The 25,877-nt window shown below is 42.7% G+C and overlaps 2 protein-coding genes across 2 annotated transcripts; both read right to left on the bottom strand.

Moving 5' to 3' along the window:
• Positions 1-2,508: 2,508 nt before the first annotated feature.
• On the bottom strand, positions 2,509-12,835 carry LOC118922773 (transmembrane protein 200C). The gene has a single exon (XM_036905912.2). It carries the CDS (start codon positions 12,786-12,788, stop codon positions 10,911-10,913), a length of 1,878 nt encoding a protein of 625 aa, XP_036761807.2. The 5' UTR covers positions 12,789-12,835; the 3' UTR covers positions 2,509-10,910.
• Positions 10,911-12,788, bottom strand: LOC130684208 (transmembrane protein 200C-like). The gene has a single exon (XM_057504333.1). The coding sequence runs from the start codon at positions 12,786-12,788 to the stop codon at positions 10,911-10,913; it is 1,878 nt and encodes a 625-aa protein (XP_057360316.1).
• Positions 12,836-25,877: the final 13,042 nt, after the last annotated feature.

The following is a 25,877-nucleotide window of genomic DNA, read 5'->3' as shown; positions in this document are numbered from 1 at the left end:
TGTTCTTAATAAATATGGTATGTTGATAAAATGCCTCTCCACTGGCCATACATTAAAATTATTTGTTTATATATCAGTGTCCTCCACTAGCCCATGATTATTTCAAGGTCAAGAAATACATCCATTTACTATCTTCATTGTTAAACACAGGTTTGAAAATTAGAAGGTTTGTGATAAATGTTTACTGAATAAATGGACAAATGAAATGAGTGGTGGTGGGAGATGTGGCCAGCATTAGTGCTTTGGTTGAAGAAAAATGGGCAGTGTGCCTTGCAGTGTACATTTTGTTCATATGCCCAGCTACAGAAATGAATTCAAAGAGGATAAGGAGTGAAGGAGTGAGCTTATGCTCTTGATAGGGATAATGGTGATAGAAATGTTTATTATCTAGATTACTTCAGATTTTAACCAGGGGGAAAGGGACAGCTGGGTTGGGGGGAATATTCATTTTATAGAAAGAGCATATAATACTTGAAAATGTGGCATTTATTTCTTAAGAAATATATGCACCTACTGAACAGTAGGGGGAGCAGGATGCAGGGAAATCTAAATTTTTAGAACACTAAAAAAATGTGAAGGTATCTGAGTCATTTAGGGATAAAGGCATGAGAAAGTGATTTTCCATAAAGCAGTCTGAAAATGGGGCATTGATATATTTTAAATACTGACTCTGCTGTTTAAAATAGTTAAGAAATCACTCACCAGAGCCTTCTCATTCTAGCACACAGTTCAAGGAGGATTGGGCAATGATCAATGTAGGTGTTCAATAAGGATACGACAGGACAGATTGTTTTTAACATATGAATTGATTCATCCTTTAGCAGTGGTAAAATTCCCACCATGTATATGCTAATTAGACCCAGCCTTGAACCCTTTATTATAGTCTATGGAAAACTAAAATTGAAGTGAAAAATAATATTACGATTTAAATGAACTTCCCTAGGCAAAATATAATGTGATAAGATAAAATTTGCATTTCTATTGCTGTTTTGCTTGTTTTGTGAACACAGAGTATGTTCTGCTTTGAAGTTCAAGAAGAAATTCATCGACTGGTTGTATAAAGACTGAACCAGAGACAATTTGGTTCATTTCAAGTGTATGGCATCTCCATAAATGAATGTTTATGGTGTCACACTTTGAGAAGAGTCCTTTGAACGTGCTCTATAGCAAATCTTCCCTTTAAAAAACCCCACCTGGCATCAGAACAAACACAAACTCTTTCAAAATTACTTTGTCCATCTCTGAATTCTGTACACTTGATCTGAGCAATTTAGCTGCATAACTAATTATTCCTATTTTATTTTAATTATGCAAATTTAGTCTGAAATCAATTCCAGTGTCTGCAAAATTGGCATTTGTTTGGTTCCCTTCACTTTCAGGGCTTTTTTTCTAGTCTTAGTAAGCCCACTTGGCAAGACGCAGACCTCTAAGATTTTTCAGGTCTTCACTTCTGCTCACAATATTAACTACAGTAGGCATAATGAGAATATAAACTATTTGATTATGAAAACCAAAATATATTATAAAAAGTGACTATGGAATTCTTCATCTTACATCTTGCATCTTACCTATCTCCTTTTTTAGTATAAATATGAGCAAGTTTATTCCCTGGCTTGGGCTCTGACACAATTCAATGACACAGAAATTCACTTTCAGTATTGTTGATTTTTCTTAAAGTTGCAGCCCATGTCAGAAGAACTAGTATCTGCTTGAAGCAAGGTTTTCTTACTTTGCTATCCTTCCACTTACAGCTACTTACTTATTTCTTACCATGAGATTTTTGTTCACAGACCTCATAGTAAAGCAATGAGTTGCAGTGGGGACTTTGTGTCTCACTGGGCTCACTGATGTACATGTGCACACCCCTGAGATCTCCTGAAGTCTGTAACTTTTGCAACTCCAAATTGCAAACTATTGCTTACTACTTCTGTCATCAATCCTAAGTTTCATTTCAACATTATGATTCCCAAATTATGATTTTGATTTAACAGCCCGATTCCTAATTACAGGCCAAGATCCAGAAATTAACCTCAAGTACTCGTATCCGTTTTTTGGACATTATGGTAAAATGTTCCAGATTTGAAGAGGCCCTCTCTGTCTCATCTTCTCAACAATCTCCTTCTCTACCTTTAAGATTTTAGGGAGTGCTTGTAAATCAGGGGATACAATGGCTAGATTTTTCATTCCGAGACCCAACCTAGTATTGTTTTACAGATTTTTTCTTCCCTGAGGTAAGTATGCTAATGATATGGGCAAAAGAGAAAGCACTGAAGTATAACGATCTGCATTGCTGTTGAAGTTGTTTTTCCTCATGTGTGCAAATAAAATCAGAGAAGAATGAGGTGACATATCTGGGACCTCATCATTTTCTGTGAACAGAAAAGGCTCTGCATTCACCCACCAGCTCCAGGGGTTATAATCCAAAACAGACTTTTAGAATTGGAGCTTACAATATCCTTCCGAATGACTGTGGGAGCATGGCTAAATAATTATACGTCTCAACCATTGTGAAAACCAGTTTAATTAACATTTTTCAGGCATGTCACATTTACACAATTGCTAAATAATTTTCTAAAATTATGTTGCATTAAAAATTGCCACACATCAACTTGGATTATTTTTACTCATGGCCCTAATCATGCCTGAAGTAAGTTTCTTCTTTCTGTATCACTTTATTTATTTATTTTTCTTACTATTATTTGGTACTGCTGTTGAAGATGATTCATACAGGCTAACCAGATGCTCTGTTCAATTTATTTGTGTTCTGTTTAATTGCCATTGACTTAATCAAAGTTGGCTTTTTTTTCAAAGTTATATAGCATTATTAAATTTCCTTTTCATTCACTTATTTATAATAACAGAAATCTTGGAAAACATTCCCCCTATATCTCAACTTAGATTATACTGTAAAATTAAAAGAAAGTTTTTCACATCCAACAGCCATGGGATTGAAGAAATGAGAAGGTTGCAAACATGCACTTTGTGTTTTGGCTTTTTGAAAGCACATATTTCAAAAAGACATCATTCAATTTACTCTCTGAGGAGATATAAAAAATTGGGTGCAAACAATGCTATATTATGAGTAGAGTACTCAAATTACTTTTTGGTCTCCTTTGAGCCCATTATTGTTATTATTATTATTATTACTATTACTATAAATGCAATTTTTTTTGTAAAGTAGTAATCCCCAATAAGACTAATAAATCAAGGAATGTTCTCAGGCACGAGGCTGAAATGCAATTAGTAATACAAATGGAAGAAATTGTACAATCAAATGTGCAAGCACTGAAGTAATATTTTGTGCTCCAAACACATTGAGATGTGTAGTTATACAAGCAGAGAATTAGCATTTAGGTGACTATATTAGCCCTTTGGAATTTTCATGCTTTATCAAGAATTCTATTTGCTTCCTGACATTTATCATATCATATTAATCATAGTCCTTAATACCAGTATTTCCAAATATTAAACCTGTTACCAATAAATATATCTCTTGGAAAGATTTATTTAGTGGCTCTGATAATAAAACTACAATTGATAATATCTGCTGAACTTTATCTGCAATGGAAAGTGCTTTTGCAAAATTCTTACTTTCATGGATTAAAAAAAGAAAAAACACATTTTATATTTTTGCTTTGATTGTGTTTATGCACTAAAATGATTTTTGAAGAAATCAAAATGTGGGACATTCAAACAAACAGAAAAATACTATTTTTTTTTTACTTTAATAGACTTTATATTGAAAAGTAGATTTTTTTTTTTTGGCTTATCTTTTAGCTTGCAGCTTTGTGTGTAAATGATCAGCGTGCATTTATACAGTGCCAAACCATTATTCTGGCTGAATCTGGTTTCAGAAAATACCTGAAAAAGATTGGCTATTTAGAAATTAGAAAGCATCATCTTTGGGGTGCCAGACCATGAAGAATACTTGCACATATTTCAGACACATTTGCAAGAGGATGACTGAGCCTTAAATAATCTTTTCTTTGCCATGAACATGGGTATGAGGAGAAAATAGGAATGGGACTTTTTGTTAATAAAGACCAATTATATTTTCTATTATTAAAAATTATGTTGCAAATTGATGTAGAAATATGTCTAGATGCTGAAAAATACCCTGTGGCCTGATAAAACAGCCCCTGAGTTTATGCTGTTCCCAATCCTTATAGGACATGAATTAACACAAGAGTATTCATCATCCTGGAAACACACAACATTGCCAAGTGGCAGATTCCCCACCCACATCCCTTTATACCACATCCAGAGAAATGATTTCTAGAACTTGAATGTTTAAATTAAATGATTATTTTAAAGTAGTGTATTGTTTGGCAAAAATCATTCTCACTCATAGAGATGGTTTAGGTCCAATAGAACATGGTTTGTTAGTTCCACATACTGCTATTTCTCATTTAAGAAATCCTGCTAGTCGAGGTCAGTTATAAATGGTGAATAATTAAATATCTAATGGTAAATAATATGTATTTTGAGTATTTTAATACCCAAATCATGTTAATCTTAATACCAACTATGCTTCTACTACTTATAAAAGGAGATATCTATAGATAGATGATTGACAAAAACAGACAGACACATGATAGCTTTTTGTTTCTTTCAAAATAAACTTTGTATTTTGCCTGTGATTGTGGGGATACTAGAGCAATGTCAAATACAAACTGTCTTATGAAGATCTGGTTTGCTAAATTGTGTTTCACCTTCCTGCAGGTGCTCCTGCTGGGTCCACTGTTCGACACACCTTTTCCACCTTTGGGCATGTAGCTGACATTTTCTTCATTTCTCAAGATTGAGCTGCAGGGTGCATCCCATACGTTTCTCGTGATACTTACATTGTATTGAAATGATCGGTTCTGTTACTGTGTCAACAACAATACTACTGCAAATCCTGTGGTCTGTGATTGTATCTTATTCATAGTTTAATCCCTTCCACCTACCACAGTGCTTCCCTGACTCATGACAGGCAGTTAAAAATGTATCCTGAGCTCTACAAAAATGAATCATCTATTTTTCCAGAAGGACAGCTGCTTCAAGCCAAAGCTGTGTACTCCTACAGGTGAATCATTTTCTTTTACATTATATCTGTATAAAATGGTAAGGCAATTATCACATAAATAAAGCAATAGCAAATCCCTACACTGAGACAAAGTAGTGTTTATCGTCTTGCTTCAGTTGACTTATTACACCAGTTCCAACTAATAACTTGCATATTTTCTTCCTTTGTAAGTATAGACATAATTTAAAGATATTTTTCAGTATAAAGAATTTTTCAGTGTAAAATCAATTCTTTGTAAATTTGCCCATAAGTTTCTTTTCCATGACTAAACATTATTAGATGCTTAGCAATTCCTAGTATCAAATGGGTTTATGTCAAAATGTTATGTTGAATTTCTGAAAGATTGAAAAATATACAAATTAATGTCAAACCATGAATTTGCTGAAAGAATGTTTTCTAAGGAATAAAAGTTGCTGTAATCTTTCATTTTAAGACACCTGTCTACATAAAAGTGATTTACAAACAAGAGTAACCACATGCTCAGTTGTGAAACAAAAAGCTTTCCTCCTGATTCTAACCTTTGTCTTTTTCTCTTTTCGCAGGATTTTCTTTTTCCTCCCACCTCTGGTTCTGTGGCCTTTTTCCCTCCCTTGTGACTGACAGTCAACCTGTTGCACTTGGCGGAACTCAGTCACAGTGTGGGGTCAGGAGCACAGGTAAAGCAGCGCAGGTTGAGACAGGACCAGGCTCTCTGATTCTCCGGGTAAATCTGCATCAGCTTTTTCAGACTTTTGACCAGACATATACCGTGAGCAGAAAAATCTATGTTAGCTTAGTGAATCAGCCAAATGTCTGCTCTTGTCATGCAGGGCCATATCAGTCTAGCATTATCGATGGGATAAGGGTAGGGAGCCAGTTCAAAGTTAAATAACTATATTTTCAAAGGATAGAAACCCAAAAGTGGTTTTGGGGTGAAAGCTAAATTCCCAGGATGGTAGGCATTTACAGCTCTTACTGTGGCTCATGCCCCTAAGAAATCCAATGCTAGCCCTTTGCTTTTCTGACATGATAGAGAAATAGATGGCTTCTACAAATAAGGAGCTCAACAGGTCTGGGGAAGTGGCAGGTAGCTGTTTGACTAAAGTTGTTAATGCAAATGAACTCCCAATTTTTGGTGACAATATAAAAACATTTAATTTTCACATCCATTTAAAGAAATTCATTCCTTTTTGCAGGAAAAAACTTCAAAGATAATTGCCCTCAAAAGGAAAATAAAGGGTCTTAAAATTAAAAAAAAAATGTTCTTAGAAAAGAAAAATAAAATCTTCAAAAAATTGCTTTTGAGAGTCATTCAAAAACTTGGTCTCAATATTCAGTCAATGATTTTTAGCAGAAAAATGGAAAATTAATCTAGGTCTATGGAATGCAAAGTTTGCAAGTATCAATCCTATGCTTTGACTGTAAAATATGCTTTATATCTTGACAAAAATACTATTCTTATCAAAATACAAATTCATCGGCTTAGTTGGTCCTATTTTTATGTTGTTGGGGAGTTTTTTAAGTTATCTAACTCAAAACTTTTCAAAACTGCATCTTTTAAAATAATCCAACATGACTAGAGAAAACCAGTATGGAAGAACTTTTGTCTAGACATTTAAGTACATCAACATGTACCTGCTCCTCACTTTGGGTCTTCATGAGCCTTTCTCCCAGTCAGCTCTCTAATAGAAAGGGGCTGGGACTGAGGGGTTAACCTGGCTTTTCTGATGTGACCAGCCTCTGTAAGTGGAAACGGAATAGACATGGCCACATAGAACCAAGTAAGCCAGTTTGGGTCCTCAGTCATTGCTGTGTAACGCCAGGATGGTGGGACTGGGCAGAGCAGCTATCTAGCTCTCCTTAGTTATATTTTCTTTTGGAAGAATTGTAGCACCAGAAGCCCTCATTTTTTAAGATCTATTTTTTCTTTCTAATATACCTAAATTATAAAGACTTTTTAGTACAGTAAGTTTACGGTTGTCTTAACAACCGAGTAGTAAATTTAGCCAACTAATTACTTTTCTGTATTTTGCCTTAATAATAGTAGTTAACACTCACTGAAGGTTTATTTGTACCAGGAGTTGTTCTAGTTCTTTCAGTATATTAGTTTGTTTAGTCCTCATTTAAATAATTAATTCCATGAGTCAGATGCTATTTATTATCTCCATTTAAAGATGTGGAAACCCAGGTACAGTGTTATGTAACCCTCCAAGTCACACTTGGAGCCACTATGCTATGTTGCCTTACACTTCCAATTTTTAAACATAAAATTATTCTGTCAATAAAAGGAAAGGCCATATGAAATGATTCTGTTTAGCAGTTGATTCAATTTTAAATAAAACTAAAATAATCTTTAAGCACTCTGTGAGCCAACCCTGTTGTAAGCACTCTCACAGATAGTAATTCATTTAATAGTCACTCCAGTCCTGAGAGGTAGACACCATTATTATTACAATGGTATGGCAAAGGAAACTGAGACACAGAGAGGCTAAGCAGCTTGCCCATTGTCATCTAGCTAGTACACAATAAAAGTCTGGGCAGGGTTGGGGGAATGCATATGCCAACCATTGCAATTATTTTAACATTCTAATCCTGCCACAGTTGTTTGTCTTTGAACAAATTGTTCCATCTTGCAAATTCTTAGCAACCTCATTTATAAATAGAGTGGAGGGAGTCCCACAATCACTAAGATCCCTTCAAACAGTCCTATAGAGTTGGTAGAAGAAACCCTTCAAAGTCACATAGAAAAGAAATCTTGTTTATGCCAGTCTGAAGATTTAAACACAAACACCACCTTTTAAACTGGCTGTGCATTCTAACACCTCTGCAAATCCCTAAGATTGGTTTTTGGGAAAGGATCTCTCAGGCAAAACTGTATAAATCTTGACTCCTCTGTTTACCCACTGTGTAACCCGAGTAAGCACCCCAACATCCTGACCTCAGTGTCTTTCTCTGTAAAATGAGGATAGTAATAATCCTAGTTCAGTCGGGTTGCTATGAGAAGTAATGGAGCTAGTAAGTATAAAGCATGTAAACAGAACAGCCCTCAGTAAGTAGTGAGAACAAATTTAGGTTGGTATGGCAGAAGATCTGCTTCTGTGACAAGGATGATTGCAGGGAATTCCTTCTGAGGTCTGTGGAAAGCCAGGGCTCCTCCCAAGACATGGAAAATTGAGCTTATCCTTTTTTATCTTCAGGGAAAAGAATATTCATTTAAATTCCTGGATGGTTAAGATAGATGTGACTTGATTCTGAGCTAAATGAGTTTCTGAAATTATTATTACATTTCCAAGGGCCTGTGTCCATGAGATCAATATGAACTACAAGTTATATATTTAATCTGATTAATATAACTAGGCAGTCAGTATGGTTAAGTCTAGTCAACTAGTTGGACTGAATTTTCTAAAGTTTGTAAGGGATAAATATTTTTCTGCCCAACTTTTTAAAGTTAAACTAAGAGGTCATGGTTTTATTATTTGCTACATGTCTTACAGTGCATTTTCTGAGGACTGGATACAGTATTTTAGAGCCCTGGAATTTGTTTTTCCTTTTAAGCAACTCATCAATCTCTCAGTATATAAATTACCCAGTATGCAAGACGACAGCAAAGAAAACTAGAGAAATTTGAAAATATTTTGGAAGTGTGATAAAACAGTTGAGACTATTGAAATTCAACACTACCTGGAGGTATGGTTACACTTGCTTGTCTCTCTTACTTGTGGAAATTCACCTTTGCTACATAGAAGAGCCAAATAAATTAATCGACACCTTTAAAAAAAGTAAGTTTTAGCTTACTTCAGATCCAATCTTAGAATAAGTTAGGACCTCTTAAACTGATTACAGAAGGTTACAGTAAAAGGTAGTTTATGAAGTATAAACTCACTTTGCAAAGTTTTATATACAAATATGCTTATAGCCAGGACAAAACAAATACCCTGGATTTAAGTAAAGCTTTTAGAGCCGAATATTATATCATTCACCAGAGGCCAAAGGGATTAAGTGACTTGACTAAAATCATGCAGAAAGTAATCGGATATTCCCAATGTTGTTAGCCCAGGCTTTCTTGAGCTCAAGTCAGCCCAGGAAAAACCCATTCTTCTACAGCATGCATTCAAACATACCATCATCATCATAATAATAACAAAAATAATAATAACTATAATAACCACCATTTTTTGAGTACATACTCTAAGCCGGGTACTCTGCTCGGCTCTTTGCATATAACCTTTTGTTCTACCCCCTCACATCTCATGAGGTATGTCTAGGTATCCCCATTTTATAGACTGAATGACTGAGACTCAGCATTTGTGACTTGTTCAAGACTGACAGCTGGGGCCCAGTCTTACTCCTGAGTCTGTACTCTTTCTGCTGGACCCACTGCTTCACTCCTGGGGACCAACATGACTACCCCTTTGACTGGATTTTCCTTTAAAATCAGTATTTTCAGCTCCTGCAATGATAGTCTCAGCTGCATGCAATGGCAGAACTTGTCTCCAAATGGCCAAAAGAAAGAAACACCTATTAAGATTCTCAGCTCACATTCAAAGGAAGAGGGCATCACAATGATATATTGTTTACTGTTCTTGAAAATTAACTGACTTTTAAGAAAATCCAGTGTACACAACCTACCAAATTATAAAAACATTACCATTTAGCCTAAGGATTTAAGATCATGAATTTATCAAAATCAAGTAAGTCAATTCCAAGAGGACACAAATGGAATATTAAGCCTGGTGCTCTGTAAATGAATACTTTGAGGTAAACTAGGAGTATTAAAGAAAATGACTATTTGCTTAATGTATCATTCCATTTGAAAGAGAAACTCCCAGATGTTTAAAACTTTAAAATATACTGGAAACCGATTGAGTGGTGATAGCACTGAGCACTTTGCCAGAAGGTAACTACAATCTTAGTAGCAGTGTCAGAGCAAAATACTTTAGATTTACCAGCTGAACTGTTAAATGTTTAACATGTGTTTAGAAGCATTAGTTCCAAGGCAAAATGAAGCGATATTATGTTTTAACTGTTTGGAAACTTCTTTTATTAAAAAATGTTTTTAATATTAATGTTATTTGCAATACAGGTGTGATAATACTCAATAAAGTATTGTGTACTTGATATAGTGAACTTAAGAATGTGATGGTGTCAGGATGCTGGTCCACTTCAGGATTGCTGGTCCACTTCAGTCTCCATTAGATACCCTAGTAGCAAAATGTAAATAGCCTTTTAAAAAATGAAGAGGACTTTGGGTTTACTGAGTGAGTGGAGTGGGGTGGGGCAAAGAAAATGCTCTTTCCCAATATACTCATGCTTTTGGCTTTGACTTCATTTAGTGAGATCAGTTCTCAAAGAACAGAGACAAACCCTACTATGCTCTGCAAAAGCACAGGAGGAAAAAAGCTTGTCATTCACAGGCAGCCATGGACAAAACCAGCAGCAGAACACAGGGGTTAGGGAAATTAGGGACCTCTCCCCAAAAAGAAAAGTTGGGGTAAAGTGCACAATTACTGTCAAAAATATATAATTTTCATTCTAAGAAACTTAAGGGAATTTTATCTAATGAAATAGATTGCTGACCTTGTAATACATTTGGTTTTCATGGAACATACAATCACCATCGGACATAAAGACTGTTTGCTTTTTTTTTTAAAAAAAAATTGCTTGGAGTTATCTACAGGAATCTCATGACCGCAATTCAAGGATAACATTCTGCAGCTCTTTGGGTATTGGATAATTTCCTTGGGTAAGTCCACAAGGAAAGGAAACTGTTAAACTGAATTCACTCATTCCAGTGAATTCAATGAATTCACTAATTCATTACTCCTATTTTCTCACTTCTTTTTTCCTCCCATTCCTTCTTTCTCTAAATGCCAGTACTTTCCAGTTCTCCGTCCTCTACCCCTGTGGCATGAGACCGGGAAATCATGAAGAGTTTCTCCTTGTTTGTAAACTGCCTCTGCACCTGCTGAGGTGGCTGGGCTGTGGGTGGTCCTTGGCTGGGATCCTCTGGAGGGCTCTGCTCCACACCTGGCACGGTGGTGGCCTCACAGTCTTGACTTTCAGTGGTCTCGGCGTCCACAACCGATTTCAGGGAGGTGCTGGCCTCCCTCAGGGGGGTGTAGCCCTTATTGCTGCAGGATGGGTCTTCCGTCTGGGACTTCGGCGAGTCCAGCCTGGCGGCGGGCGAGACCTCCAGCCGCAAGGGGGGCGACGGGGAGGCAGCTTTGGTCAGAAGGCTCCAGTCCAGGTCCGCGCTGCGCGGGGAGGGCGGGGGCTCGGGGGACCGCGGCGCTCGGCAATCAGGGAGCCCGCTGGTGCTGCGGCGCCGCAGGGCTGCGTACCTGCCGGTCCTGGGCAGGCGGCCGCCCCGCCCCCTGGCGGTGCCCGCCGCCGCCGCGCCCTCAGGCTCCTCGTCCCCGCTGGGCGCACAGCGCGCGCCGCCCCGGGCACCGCGGAGGTCGGTCAAGCCCAGGTCAAGTTCGCCCCGTGGGATCTCCCGGGAGCCGCGTTCCCCTGGCGGCCTCTGCCAGCTGCAGCTCGGGCCCTCCGCACCCGCGTCTCCATCCCCGTCGCGATCCCCTTGCAAAGGCAACAGCGCGAAGGCGCTCAGCGAGGACCCCACGAGGGAGCTGGCGGTGCTCTGGCGCCCCCAGCTCTCGGGTGGGCTGCAGGGCGCCGGGCTGCTGCTGCGGCTGGCGGCCGCGGTGGCGGCGGCCACAGCGGCGGCTGCCCGGCGACGGCCCGCCACGCCCGAGCGCTCGCGGTAGATGCTGTACACGGCCTCCGCCAGACTCGGGGGCTCCCGCGGGCAGCGCGGGGACGAGGCCAGATCCGGCGGGGACGCGGCGCCCCTGGCCCTGCCATCGTCCCCGCCCAGCGCCGCGGGGTGCGGCCACGAGCCCCTGGCCAGCATCGCCGCCGCCCCGAAGGCATCCCCCGCGGCGCTGCAGCTCCTTGGCTTCAGCTCCAGGCCCCGCGACTGCACGTAGCTGAGGAAGCCATTGAGCGGCGCGGCCCCGGGTGTCGCCGAGGCGGGGGCCGAGGGGGAGGAGGCGGCGGCGGCGGCTGCCGCAGCCGCGGCGGCAGCCAGATCTTTGGCGCGAAGGCTGTGCACGTCGATGACGGTGGAGTAGAGGTCCCGCAGGTTGATGATCTTGGTCTTTCGGTCTCGGTTCTCATGGAGCACAGCGTTGGCGCAGATGAAGAGGAAGATGCCGATGCCCATGATGAGGGGTCCGAAGACTTTGAGCTTGTCAGAGTGCAGGTAGCCGGAGAAGATGCGGAAGAAGAACCCCACAGACGAGGAGGAGGACGAAGAGGGGACAGCGGGTCGCGCGGGAGGTGTGCTCCTCGGCGCGCCCGCAGAACTGGAGTTGGCACTGCCTGGAATCCCCGGGAGGCCCCTGGACCGGTTTTTGCTGCCACCGGGGCTGATGGCCATGGTCGGGAGGCGGTGGCCGCTGCCGGCGGGCCGCAGCTGCTTCCCCCCCTCCCTGTTGGCCCCATTGGCTTTGGGCCAGTAGCCCACCACGGCCATGGCTATGCCCACCAGCAGTACCAGGATCCCGCAGAGGGCGATGAGCCCGGAGATGGAACACAGCTTTAGCTTGCCTTTCACCACCACCACGTCGTTCTTGCGCCTTTTCCTGGCTTTCCGCTTGCGCTTAGGGACCTGGCTCGGGGGGCGGAGGGGATCCTGCTTTCTGGCGGAAATCCTCAGCAGGCCGCCGGTGGCGATCATGGCGAGCCAGTGGAGTGCGCAGCTAGCCCCTGGGGCGGAGGAGGCTGGTGCGGGGGTGGAGGGGGGTGCCAGCTGCCCACTAGCTGCTCCAACACCTCCTCCTGCTGCAAAGCAGAGGAAGACAGTCAGAGGGTATGGGTTTGGCTTCAAAAACCCACGCGCTTCGACTGTCCAGCTGCTGGATCCCACCACGTGTGTGCCTCCCGCCCCCAAGGGCCTTTACCCACTAACCCGAGTAAGTGACGGATATAGAGACCAGGAGGTGGGGTAGATGGATCATGGCTGGGCAGAGTTGTTGCAATATTTGATAGGTGATAAAACAATTTGAAAGAACACATCGCCCTCTCCCCGCCCCACCTGACCCTCCTTGGCCCTACACACTTTGTAGGTAATATCTCGGCATGGTTCATTTCAAACCCTCCTGGCTGGCAGCCAATGGAGTTCTGACCATCAGAAACTGAATGTAGGGTCTCAAAGTAGCAGTTGAGGACTTTCCTGCTAAAATCCTTTCCCTTTGCCCTACTGGAATCAAGATTCACCAAGGGAGCTGCCACAGCACTCTCAAGTCTCTAAGTGAGGAAATATGTCAGTGTGAGGCCCAAAGTCAGCCAAAGAGTCGCAAAAGTTACTATTTCATAAAGATAAAAGGAATTCATTTCACAGGATGAAGATTAAAGGTCATATGCTGGCAGGCAGATGGCTTATTTACCTCAGATAATTAATAGAGAGTTCATTGCTGGGAGACCATAAAGGTATGTCAACATTCTGACAATAAATCTCTTCACAAAGTTGTCTCCCACCCGTTATTATTCCTACAGCTAAAGGCAAGCAGATCCCTCTCCCAGCTTTTTCCTCATCTCTTTTCTGCAACATCTGGACAGCTTCTTGGGGTGGAATATTTAGTTTTAGGTAACTGGTTATGTAACTAAGCTCTTCCTTCTGGCTTCCTCTCCTCCCTCTGAGGAACTCCCTTAAAGGTATCATGTGCTAAATCTCATCAGGGAATTTGAGAAGTTCCCTAAAATCTCCAAGAGAAAGATCTTTTTTCTCCCATGGGAAAATCATGATCTTTAAAAAAAAAAAAGAAAAAAAGAAAACCACATTCGGCCATAATAGCTTTCTGACCCCTTATTCTTGTGCCATTAGCACTCTTCTGGATCCCAATATTCAAATGAGTAGGCAATTAACTAGGTACAGCAGTCTACATAAAAATGATGATTTGTAGAAAGACATTTCCTTCCCAAGTGAAAGCCGTTTTCTTCATTTTTTTTCTCATGAGGTCATTTTTAGGAAGGGAGGGTGGCAACGATCAAGGGACTATCTTATGGGAAGTTTAGTTCTTTATATAATAAAACCTGGGCAGGTAAATGCACAGATGCATTAACAGTTCTAAGATTTTCAGTGCTGCTATATCCCCAGAGTAGAACATTTTCTATTCTGTTGGTTGTGTTCCCTCCTATAACAGATGCTAAAATTAAGGGCACTGCATGAATTTGAGAGGCACAGGTATTACTCACAAGCTTGTTGGTATTTTATAAAATATTTCATATTTTAGAATAAATTACCCCTTAAAAACGTAGGATTACTTAGGTAGAATTTTGCTTTTAATTGGTGCCTGGGGAAGAGCTTTGGTCCTTGATCGTCTCCATTATATAAATATAGGCAGGATCTTTTCTCCACCAGTGGAAAAGCAAATGGTAATCAGCTCTTTACAATGTTTGCAAATCAGAATCTCCTTGGAACTTAGTTGGTTTTCAGTAAGGAGAAACATGAGGTGGGTTAGAGAGGGGTTAGCCGAGAGAATGCATCTATAAATCTTTTTAATTTTGTCTGAAGAAGGAACTGCACCAATCAGTACAAACAGATGGTTAAAAAAAAAAAAAGAGTAGCTTACTGTCCATCCGTCACCTCCCTCTCCTGAATAGGCACCATTTATCATGTAGTTGTAACAGAGACACTAGTGTGGTAAGTGATCCCTAGACTCCCGCATCTTTAATGTAATGATCTGGAAGTTCGTGATTATTTTAAGAAGGATTTAGGATCCCCAGACATGTTAGAAACAAACCCAGACTCAGTTGGCAGAATGGCTCTCCAGGAGGGAAGGGCTAACATTTTGTTGGACGCTGATAAGCTGCACTAGGATGCCCTTCGTCTTCGAGGAGGAAGGTACCCACATGTATTTCTCCTCATAAGGCAGCTTTGGCTCTGGGTAGATAGAATGTAAGAAAGACTGGAATGGATTTCAACAGTCGTTTACAGATCTTTAAAATTAGTTTAATAGTTAGTAATCAACTCCCTAATTTATTATTTCTTTGGCTCTGTTGAAGGCTTAACTCCTTAGAGTGTATCGCCGCCATCCGATGTGAAATACTGACAGAAAGTCAGACGCCAAGGAAGACCCACACCTTTGAGGCTTTTCTTCATACACAATATAGGAAAACAAACTTAGCAGTCGAGGTTGCCTGCCCTCGCAGTTTACTGCTTGGTGATGGTCTTGCCGTGGTTAAGGAATGGAGGATGGGGGAGCAAAGGAGGGATGTCTAAAAATACAACTGCTTCCAAGAGAGACGTTCAAGTTCTCAGCTCATGATGGATTAAGCCCCACTCGGTGTCTGAGGCTCGGAGCCCACAGGCTGAGAGCACCCTGCCCTGCACTGCTCGCGACCCAACCCGGGTCCTCGAGTCTCGCTCCCTAACTGGCAGGCGGCGAGCCCCTTGCCCTTCTTTTCGGTCTGCTAATTTATGTTAGAGTCACATGAGTGCAGCAGCTGGGAGTCCGCCTCTGGAAAGAAGACTGGCAGGAGCGAAGTGAGGGCGAGCCTGAACTTGCGTTTTTGGGGCAGCGCATCCCCTGTGGCCCGCCCGGAGAAATGACTGTTCCCTCCCCAACGCCGGGACTGCTGCTTGGGGCAGGAGGGGTGGGGAGGGCAGCCGGGGGCCGCGCGCTGACAAAATTGCTCAAAATGGCAGCACTCTAAGCAAACAATATCGCTCACTTACCCGGGAAGACTGGGGCAGCTCGGGGTCGGCAACCGGGCACTCGGGCGACACAAAGGAACCATGGAGAAACTTTTTCAGCCCGAGCCGGCGGCGGAGCGCAGGGCCAGCGCCTCGGGGCCCCGCAGCCGAGCGCGGCTCCGCAGCCCCGCGGGGGCGAGCGCCCGCCCAGCGAGGGCAGCCCCCTCCGGTGCCGAGGCGGGAGCCATTTCCAAGAGTTTCCAGGAAGTGTCAGGTCGTCCGCATCCCGCCTGCGCCGGGGAGCCGCTCTCCCGCCGCCCTCCCGCGGCGCCCCTTTTGTGCGGAGCGCTGCGGCGCGCCGGGCTTTGCCGGTGGAGTTGAGCTCGCGGCGGCGGCGGCGGCGGCAGCTGCGGCTCGGGGCGGCCGGACTCGCGGCTGTTGCTAAGAGACCGGAGCCATGACACAGGGAAATTGCTGCAGGATGGCAGCCGGTCCCCAGCTCTGCTCCGCCGCTCCGGGGCGCGCCCGCCCCCCGCCCCGCCCCCGCTGGCCTCCCGCTCCCCGCGCCGCCTCCCCCGCCGCTGCTCCCTCTGCGGAGCCGCTGCCCGGGGACCGCGAGGGGGGGCGGGGCGGCACGGGGTCCCCGGGCGGGGCGGGGGGCGGACGTGGGGCGGCTGGGCCTCTGCCTTCCGCTCCGGGCCGCCCCGGCCCTCCGCCTGCCCGCGCCGGAGCTTTGTTCTCTTTCTTGCAACTACCTGTCTGAGCCGCGGGCGGCCGAGGACCTGCGGGTGGGGCAGCCGCTCCCGGAGGGGCGCTCCAGCGTGAGAGAAGGGCGCGCCCAGCTCGCCCGCCCTGCTTCCCTCCCCTCTTCTCTCGCTTTTGTCGCCTGTTCTCTGGGACGCGCCGCAGCCAGTGCCGCGTTTCCCCCTCCCGCTCGGGAGTTTGCAGTGTGGACGCGCAGCGAGCACAGTAAGTTGTTCCCCAGCGAACTCGGGCCGGTAAGCGGAGCCGCCCCCGCTGCGCCGGGAGTCTGGGGACCCAGGTTCTCGCGCTGGATTCAGCGGTGCCAGGCTCCGTGACCGGCCTCCCGGGACCAGCGAGGCCTCCGGACGCGGGCGGCCGCGACTCATCGGAGATCAGAATCTGCTTCGGGGCTCCTTCGTGGGCAGCCGCTCCTGCGCCCACCGCGTGCGGCAATCAGCGAGCATTAACAGGAACACTGTGATTGCCCAGCAATCAGGGTTAGCATCGGAGGGGACCCTCGGGGGAGATGGGGATGTCCAAAGTCCCTCCCTGCGTCATTTAAAAAATGCAAGAGGGGGAGCGAGATCCTGTTTCCTAGCTCATCCCTGTCCTCTCAACTGTAAAGTAAAAAATGACAGGGAGAAGAGAGTGGAAATTCCCCTTGGAGTATTGCAAAAGGAAGAAATGGGGCAGCCAGGATTCAAGAAGAAAACAACAGAAGAGCAGATGAAACAAGCGTCTGAACTTTGGGGTCCAGACAGAAATATCCGGGGGGGGGGGCAGGGAGGACGGGTGTGTGCTGAAGATCCACGGAACCCAAACAGGAGGGCTTTGCTGCCCATAGATCCAGTTACAGATGACTCCTAAACGTACAGGGCATTCACTTGTGTTTGAAGCTAGAGCACACACCTTACAGCAGAACGACAAAGGCACAGACGTGCAGATACCATGTTATAAAGGCGGACAATGTTTGAGGTGGAGATGGAGCAGAAATATTTCCTGAATGGAAGCCTGTTTGGAAGGTGGCCTCTGTCACCCTTTTCAAGCCAATAAGGGATCTGGATGATGATCAGTGTTCAGAATCCACCTCCTTCCTCCTCTCCACACCTGCTCAGGTTGAGAATGCTAGAAAACAAGCTATAATAAAGGGAAAGTTTTAAATCCCGCATTAGATTGTTTCCTTTTAGAGAAATCACTGCAAAGGAGAAATAATTAGGTATCCTCGCTTTTAAGGGTCTTTTGGCTCAGAGCTTCCAGAGCTTCCAGATTTCTTAAATCCCAATATTTGTCCATTTCATTGTACACTGTGGGGTGGCAACTCACATCCTTTGTGGGCCTCTATAAAAATATTGCACGGAACCTATATACCTAAAAACAATTTGTTATTTATCTGAAATTCAGATTTAACAGTGCATCCTTTTATCTGCAACTCCAATGCAACACACTGTGGGAGCCTCTCAGTTTTTTCCTGGCACATATAGAAGCTAAAAGAGCCTCATAAAACAGAAAATATGAAATGCAATAGTAGATTAAAGTCTCATTAGATTTCTTTTGAAATAGATTAGGCAGGAAACGAAAACACTGAGCAGAGCTTGCATGGAGCCATAGAATTTAGAAGCCCCAGGATGGCATTTGCATAGCTGTGCTGCACTTGGCCTTGGGGCTTCTCAGAGGTTACATGCATGGTGCTTCTAGCCCTTCCCCATGGAACACTGCCAGGCCAGAGGGATGAGTGTTTGCCTCCGCCTTCATTCCCCAGAGTTCCACAAGTGAACCTTTGAGAGCATCACTTCCCAGAACTTCAGTTTGGAAGCTAATGGTAAACTTATGCTAGTGTCAAGGTCACGATCAAGCCCTTAGCTTGTGTTTTTTGAAAGATGCCAAAGAATTCAAGCCAGACAAGCTCTCATTTAGAGACCCACCAAAGGTTGTTTCCTCTGATGTCTAACAAGTGGGTTCATTTTGTACATTCAGTTTTCCCCTATAGCCTGCATTTTCTATGATTTTCCATGTACACCATCAAAGCTTTGTGTGCTGTGGATTGTGTACTTTAAAAAATAATTGAGGTGTGAGATGAGAAACTTGGGTGTGTTGGCAGCCCTGAAAGCAGATCAAAGCTGAGTTTGGAAAGGGCTTTGCAGAAAGGGCTCCATCAATGGAACAGCCAAGAAGAGACCCACAGCTAAATTTGCCCTGTGTTTCCAAAACATAACCTAAGTGTCCACGCTAACATCGCTCCTATTATTTCTTATAATCCACAAGCACTACAGATAGATGACTTGTCTTACTGAGAACTAATAGGAACTCACATGTCTGATCTTCTTTCAAAATTAATTGTGATGTGAGCTGCGGTAAGTACCCAGTGGGAAAGAAGACACACGCAGACAAGGACTAATTTTCAAAACTAAAGAAATGCAAGATTCCAAGATGAGTGGCTGCATAATGGGTCTCTGATTCATCCAGTAAGCATTTTCTTGAGCACCTCTTTTATACCCAGCAATTTGATTCTTGCACTTACTCAACAAATATTTATTGAGCACCTACTGTGTTACAGTTACCATTTTAGGCCCTGGGGATAGAGTGGTGAACCGTGTGAACAAAGTTCCTTTCTCTTGGGCAGGGGTGCAGGGGACAGACAATAAGTAAACAAGCAAAATTTCAAAACTTGATGAGTGCTATAAAGAACTTTAAGGATGGTGCTATGACTGGCCCATGGTGGGGGCAGCAAGAGAATAATTTACATTTGGGTTATTCAGGGAAGGGGCGTGCGCATGTGCTGAAAGCTAAAGGCAGAAAGGGAACCAGCCATTTACAAATATTCCTGAGGAAAGAAAATAATTAAGAGATTATTTTCTGTTATTAATTTCTTAGTAAGAGACCTTATTAGTGTGACCTTATTAATCTCTAATTTAGTTAGATGCACCACAACATAATTAGGGACTGATGGAAGGCAAAGGGTAAAATTTCTAAGTACTAGAGGATTTTAGATAAAAATGTTCATTGAAGAGAAAACACTAGTTAAGGAATGCCTCATGGATCTGGATCCCACCCTTGACCTGGAATAGATTTGGTTAAGTGGAGTACAGGTGTAGAACTGTGCACTGAGCAGGAATGATATGGACCTGACCTCTCTGATAGTTGTACAGTGCCTAGGGAGTAGGGTGAGATGCTCAGAGTGGGAAGGGCCTCAGGTACTCCAGTCCCTGGCTCCTGAACATGTGGTGTGGACCATCAGCACCACCTGGGAACTTGTTAGAAGTGCAGAATCAAGGCCCCCATCCCAAATCTGCTGAATTAGAATCTGCATTTAACAAGATGCCCAGATGATTTGTGTGCACATTAAATGCCAAAACCACTGCTCTAGTCTGATCCTCTCATTTCAGGGATGAAGGAACAGAATGTACCTGATCCCCACCCTTGTGTGCATGTGTGTGCACATACATGGGAGAGAGAGAGAGAGAGACAGGGAAAGACAGAATTTTGCTTTTAACAGTTTGTTTCAAATAGCAAACCTAGAAGTGAATAACATCTGTGGCCAAATGTGTGCATTCCTTGCACAGGTGAGCAGCACAGTTTTTAGTTCACATAGGAGCAGAAGATTAAAACCTGGTCACTGCTGCAAGCTTATGCATCTGTTTAGGAGACAGGTTTGGTGGAGTTGATGACTGGATCCAGCTTTCTAAAAGATCAACTCTTGGATTATTCTTTGGATTCAGACCGTTTATACTCAAGTAACCTGGCCCCTTTTAGCAGTGTGATATCAACCAAGTTACTTAAGGGTCTGAACGTCATTGTATTGTCTATAAAGGGTGAAATATCAGCAGCCACTTGCAGGAGTAGCTGGGGGAAGAGGCGTTCTGGTCCCCACATCTCTGCCATCCCAAAAAACACCCCTAAATCAACATATAGGATAAAAGCCAAATACCTGCTATGTAAATGTTCCCCATCCTACTGCATCACCATATTTCTCAGACACTTTGGAGCTACCACTGTTGGTATTGTTTGGGGTACAGGCACTGAGGCCCACACAGCATTACTCAGATGTTGGGGGTTGTGATGATGACAGTGAGCATTTATAGGGTGCTGACTGTGTTGGGCACTGGCCTGGGTATTGGAAATGCAGTGGAAGGTGAAAGCCACCTGTGAAGGTTCGGTCATATCCAAACGACAGGGAGAGGGTCCACGGATTGCTGGGGGGAGTCCCAGCCCCATGGCAGTGGCTTCCTGGTCACTTTTTCACCCCCTTTTCTGAAGTGTCCTCTCTGCTAGGGGGATTGTGTTTTGAAGAAGAATCAAGTTCCCTTAAACTCACCCCCATGCCATCATATCGTATGAGCCCCACTATTGCTGTATTATTTAGGATTTCAGGTTGTGGGCCTTTCCTAACTTCACTATGCTTCAGAATCCCACTGCTGAGTTATTGTGCTTGTTAATATAGATTCTTAATGTCTGGGGCTCAAGACCATTAGGTGCTGAAGGGCCACAGTGACAAATTCAATTTCACATTTGAAGTGGGTGCTACCCTATTTTTTTTTATGTCATGCCCCTTACAGATGACCCCATAGTAACATCTGTAATACATTTATATTCTTTGATGGTATAGAGCCATTAAAAAGAGAAGACTGAATCTCCAAAATTACCATCACAAAGCATATATATGTCTAATACATACAACCATATATCATCACCCATAGCATATTTATACCCAGTGAAACTTTTCTGACCTTATCAGAACTACAAAAGATATATTAAGTGATTAAAATGGGCTCAAAGTAATATCTTTTTTCCTGAAGGGGAGAAGCACCAACATTTTTAACACTAAGTTTAGCTTTGAATTTCTATAAAATCTTACTGACAACAATCTGAGCTGACTTCTTTATACTGAAGAAGATTGAAGTATCATTACATCAGAAAAGCATCACAAATATTTCTTTTCTAGCAAGAAAGATGTCAGCATCGCTCACTTCTTGACAGGCCAAGTAAAGTGATTCCACATCTTCTTAGAGAGGTGAGATATACTGGTATGGTATATTGGAACATGATATGCAGAAAAAGAAGGGATAATGTTTCAAAACATTTCTGTTTTTTATTATTCTCCAAAGCCACTTCCTCCAAGGATCAGGGTTTGGCTACAGAAAGGTCTGTAGAGCTTTGAGTATTTACAGCAAATCATAAAAGAGCTTAATAGAGTCACCTTCACAAAAGTGAAGCTGTGTCTTCAAATTCCTCCTCATCACTTATAACTTTAGGCTTTTAATGGCATTAGTATTAATAAAATGGTAGAAAATTGTACTTCTGGAAATACGATACCAATCAGTGTTATAGCCCCAATTTTTCCCCCCCAAAGAAATGCTGTTTTCCCCATTTACAGAGATAAATATATTATGATCAAGACAGAAAATCGAAGACCCAAGGGAGAAGAATTAGAAGATGGTAATTTGCAGCAGTCACTTTAAGAGCTCACATGCCAGAGTGCATATGGAATGGCTCACAGTAGAACCGCTAGAACTCAGAGAATATTTGTAGTGTCCTCTGTTAGCAGTAAAGGATCTCCAGGAGTCTGCTGAAGATGAGCGCACAGTGAAGGGCTGGACGAAGAGCCACAACTCTCAGCTGGGAGGAAGTGAGAAGGCTCCAGGACTTCATCAATGAAACTAGCTCTCTTAGGTTCTGAGCCCATCTCCACTGGCAGGTAGACACATCAAGGACCCAGCTAGTTTTTCATCTCCAAGCAAGACATGTTCTAAACCACATCAAAATGATCATTTTGTACACTTTTCCTGGGTGATGGTTGACCTCACAAGGAGAGGGACAGACTGAAAATGTCCTATTTATTTAAAGGATGTAGAAAGTCAGACTAGATAATTTGATTTCCTCTTTGCTTTTGCAGCTGTAAAAAATCTCAAGGGCATATTGCATAACCCCTTAGACACAATACATATTAATGCCCTATTTAAATGATGCATAATGGTGACGGGTTGGTATTGAATGATGTGATTTTGAAGAAAGTACTAGATAGCTTTAAAAAAATTCCTTCCTGTCTTCTGATCCCTCATAGTCTCACTTAAAGCTGTGGAAACTGGAGAAAGGTCATTTATGTAATGTTCTTTAGGCCACTGTTTTCTACTTGTCTTGTGTAACTAGAAACATTGGTTTGCACAAAACAGCAAAATTACAATGTCCTAAAACATGGAGAACCTATCGGGTTTGGTTTTATACTGCTCTGGACTTTGCCCTCACTTGGGTTAGTGATTCTCAAAGCTCTTTAGGAGGTGGGATGTTTGAAAATCTCAGATCTTTTCTTGGAACATTTTGAGATTCCAATCTTAAAATAAATTCATGTATGATTTTGGATTGAATCACAAACCATCTAACATTTGATTCTTACACAGGAATAAAGTAAGCATCAAAATATGTCAGGAATACTTATGGAAGAAAACCTTGAAATTAGGAAGCTTTGTGTGAAATTAGGAACACTTTTATCCTAAAAATTGGAAAAGCACACAGCCTTTTATTTGAGCCATAGGACACCTTGACCTAGTTATGGAACACCAGTATTTTTGAAGAATATAATATTTAAGATGTGGTCTTAGCTATCACTATGGTTAGATAACTAAGAATCTTTGTCTTCAGCCATTACTTATGCTTTTCCCACTTAATATACTGACCGTCAGGATCATACTGCAAACACCTACCTGCTTTCTTTGTTCTGGCCTCTTTCCACAACGCTGCTTTTTGGGTTTCTCTAGCTCATTAACTACCGTGTTTTTCTGGGCAGTACCCCAGAGGTATTAGTTGTCACTTTTTCCTCAACTGAATCTCATTTTTTTTCCAACGCTAATTTTCTTTATTCAAGCAAATCCTTTGCTATCATCGCTCTGTCCTTGCAGGTGTCTGTGGCTCCTTCATTTCATGTCCCCATTAGTTAGGGTGCTGTTTACTCCCTGCTCCTGATCATTAGTGAACCTAGAAGGTTCAGGATCATCAGGGGAATTTCTCTTCTGATTATTTGTATTCAAGAGTCACTAGCCTCAGAGGGGCAAGTACCGAGGGACCTATCTGGTTTTAAGACAGAGAAAGGATTCAACCCACTTTGAGCTCGTTTTGGGAGAAACATTCATGAAATATTTCTCTACGTAAATGAAGTCATAAGTTTGTGTCAAATCCAAGCCTGTCTCTGTGTTGCTGTCTCTGGCATTGTGTCAGAAACCTGCATCGCATAGATTATCTGACGCTTTGCATCACAATATCTCTGAGGCTGATGACAGTGGGCTAGTTGTTTGCAAAGTTCTCTAAGAGCTTTCCCAGGTGGGTCCCTCCTCCAGCCCCAGTCCCTCCCTCTGGTGGGTTCTCAGGCACAGGGATCAGGAACTCTATGGTCCTGGAAGTGACACTCTTCTTCCCCTTTGCCAGAGCCCCCCCAACCCCCGCTCTATGCAGCCTCTCTGGGGCTCTCCTTTTCATCCTCTCAGCAAGCTCCAGCTATGCCACTTGCCTTCTCCTCTTAGTAGCTACCAGCTCTGTCTACTCTCCTCCTTGGGATTTTTCTCTTCTTAAACTCATTCTCAGAGGGCAATGTTTCTCCCTGGCTGCCACATTTCTCACACTCTCCAAACCAACATATTTTAGAGTTTTGTTGTCAATCACATGGGCCAATACCCTGCATAATATATAATATCCCTGAGGAATTCCCGGGGATTACAGGGCTTACAAACTGATGAGCTTGTAGTAGTGCCTGTCGCATTGGCTTTGCTGCAGGTTGTTCACTGCTGAGAGCTTGGCTCGTGCATCTTCCCCTCCCGTCCCATGGCCAGCAGACTGCACAGATGTGCTCTGTCATTGCCCCTCTACCCTCAACTGCAGCCTCCAAGTCAGGGCAGAACCTTAGGTGCATGGTAGTCTAGGAAATGGAAGTCATTGCATCTCAGAGACCTTCCTGACTGGAAAGATGCCACCAACCTCTGGGCCTCCACCTGCCATACTAACTCCATCTCTCACTTCCATCACTAGCCACTGTCACTGCTTTACCATCTATCAGGGACTGAGATTTCAGGCAGATGTTCTCTTCATTCAAAAAGTAAACTCAGTGAGAGAAGACATTTGGTCTTGTTCACTGCTACATCCTGAATGCCAAAAAAAAAAAGACTAGCAAGTATCTATCATATACCTTCCACATACAAGACAGTGAATGGATTTATGGGCAGAAGGGAAGTATACTAAAATGAACTAGAAATATTAGATAGCATTCGATTATCTAAGGAGCCTATGTAAGTAGAAGAATTGGAAGAACGTTCTGACATTTCAATAAATTCAGGAACACACCACTTTTCTGGATATAAGGACTCACTCAATACTATAAAGATGCCAGTTTTTTCCCTTAGCTTAAAGCAATTCCAAGAAAAACCTCACTGGGTTTTTATTTTTTAACATACCAACATTATTCTAGAGATCTTCTCAAGAGACATGAAAATATATTTCCATATAGAACTTGTGAATGTTCATAGCAACATTATTCATAATAACTAAAAAGTGGAAACTCAAATGCCAGTAAACTTGTGAATGGGTAACCAAAATGTGGTGCAGCCACACAATGAAATACTACTACTCAGCAATAAAAAAGAAATGAAGTACTGACATGCTACAACATGGATGATCTCAACAATGCTATGCTCAGTGCCAGGAACTAGATGCAAAAGATCACATATTGGAATCTATCACTCCATATATATATGAAAAGTCTAGAAAAGACAAATCTATGGAGACAGAAGATAGGTTTGTAGTTGCCTAGGGCTGGGAGTGAGATTGAGGAGTGATTACAAATGGGTACAAGGTTTCTTTTTTGGGTGACAAAAATGTTCTAAAAAGTGGGGCTGTGGTGATGGTTGCACAACTCTGTAAATATACTAAAACCACTGAATTGTGTACCTAAAATGGATGAGTTTTATGCTATGTAACTTATACTTCATAAAGGAATATCAAACATTCTAAAGCTTCTGTGTAAAAAATAGGGCAATATGAGAAGTTAAGCTCTTTTGAAAAAACAAGTAGTGCCAGGCCATTATTTTCTTTAGGAAAAGTCATAGAAGGAGAATTTCTGGATTAAAGTGTAGACACAAGTAGAATAATAACAGTGAGTAAAATAAGCACCCATGAGTCCATATTGATAATAAACAAGCCTGGATCAACACTCCTATACCTTAAAAATATAACCTAAAGTATATATTTGATTTTACAGTAAACTGTAAAATTATAAAATGTTTAGAATAAAATATAGGAAAAACCCAGCTTCCACAGACAAATATGGGCTTGGTGGAATTCTTAAACATTATACAATCCAGACAAGAAAAAAATCAGTAAATTGGACCTCATCAATATTAAAGTTTTTGT

Source organism: Manis pentadactyla, chromosome 6 (genome assembly GCF_030020395.1).
Source record: "Manis pentadactyla isolate mManPen7 chromosome 6, mManPen7.hap1, whole genome shotgun sequence".
Lineage (NCBI taxonomy): Eukaryota > Metazoa > Chordata > Mammalia > Pholidota > Manidae > Manis > Manis pentadactyla.
This window is presented reverse-complemented; position numbering and strand designations above follow the sequence as displayed.

What these genes read in the sequence shown, in the direction of transcription:
- LOC118922773 (XM_036905912.2), bottom strand. Translation starts at nt 12,788, where the DNA reads ATGATCGCCACCGGCGGCCTGCTGAGGATTTCCGCCAGAAAGCAGGAT.
- LOC130684208 (XM_057504333.1), bottom strand. Translation starts at nt 12,788, where the DNA reads ATGATCGCCACCGGCGGCCTGCTGAGGATTTCCGCCAGAAAGCAGGAT.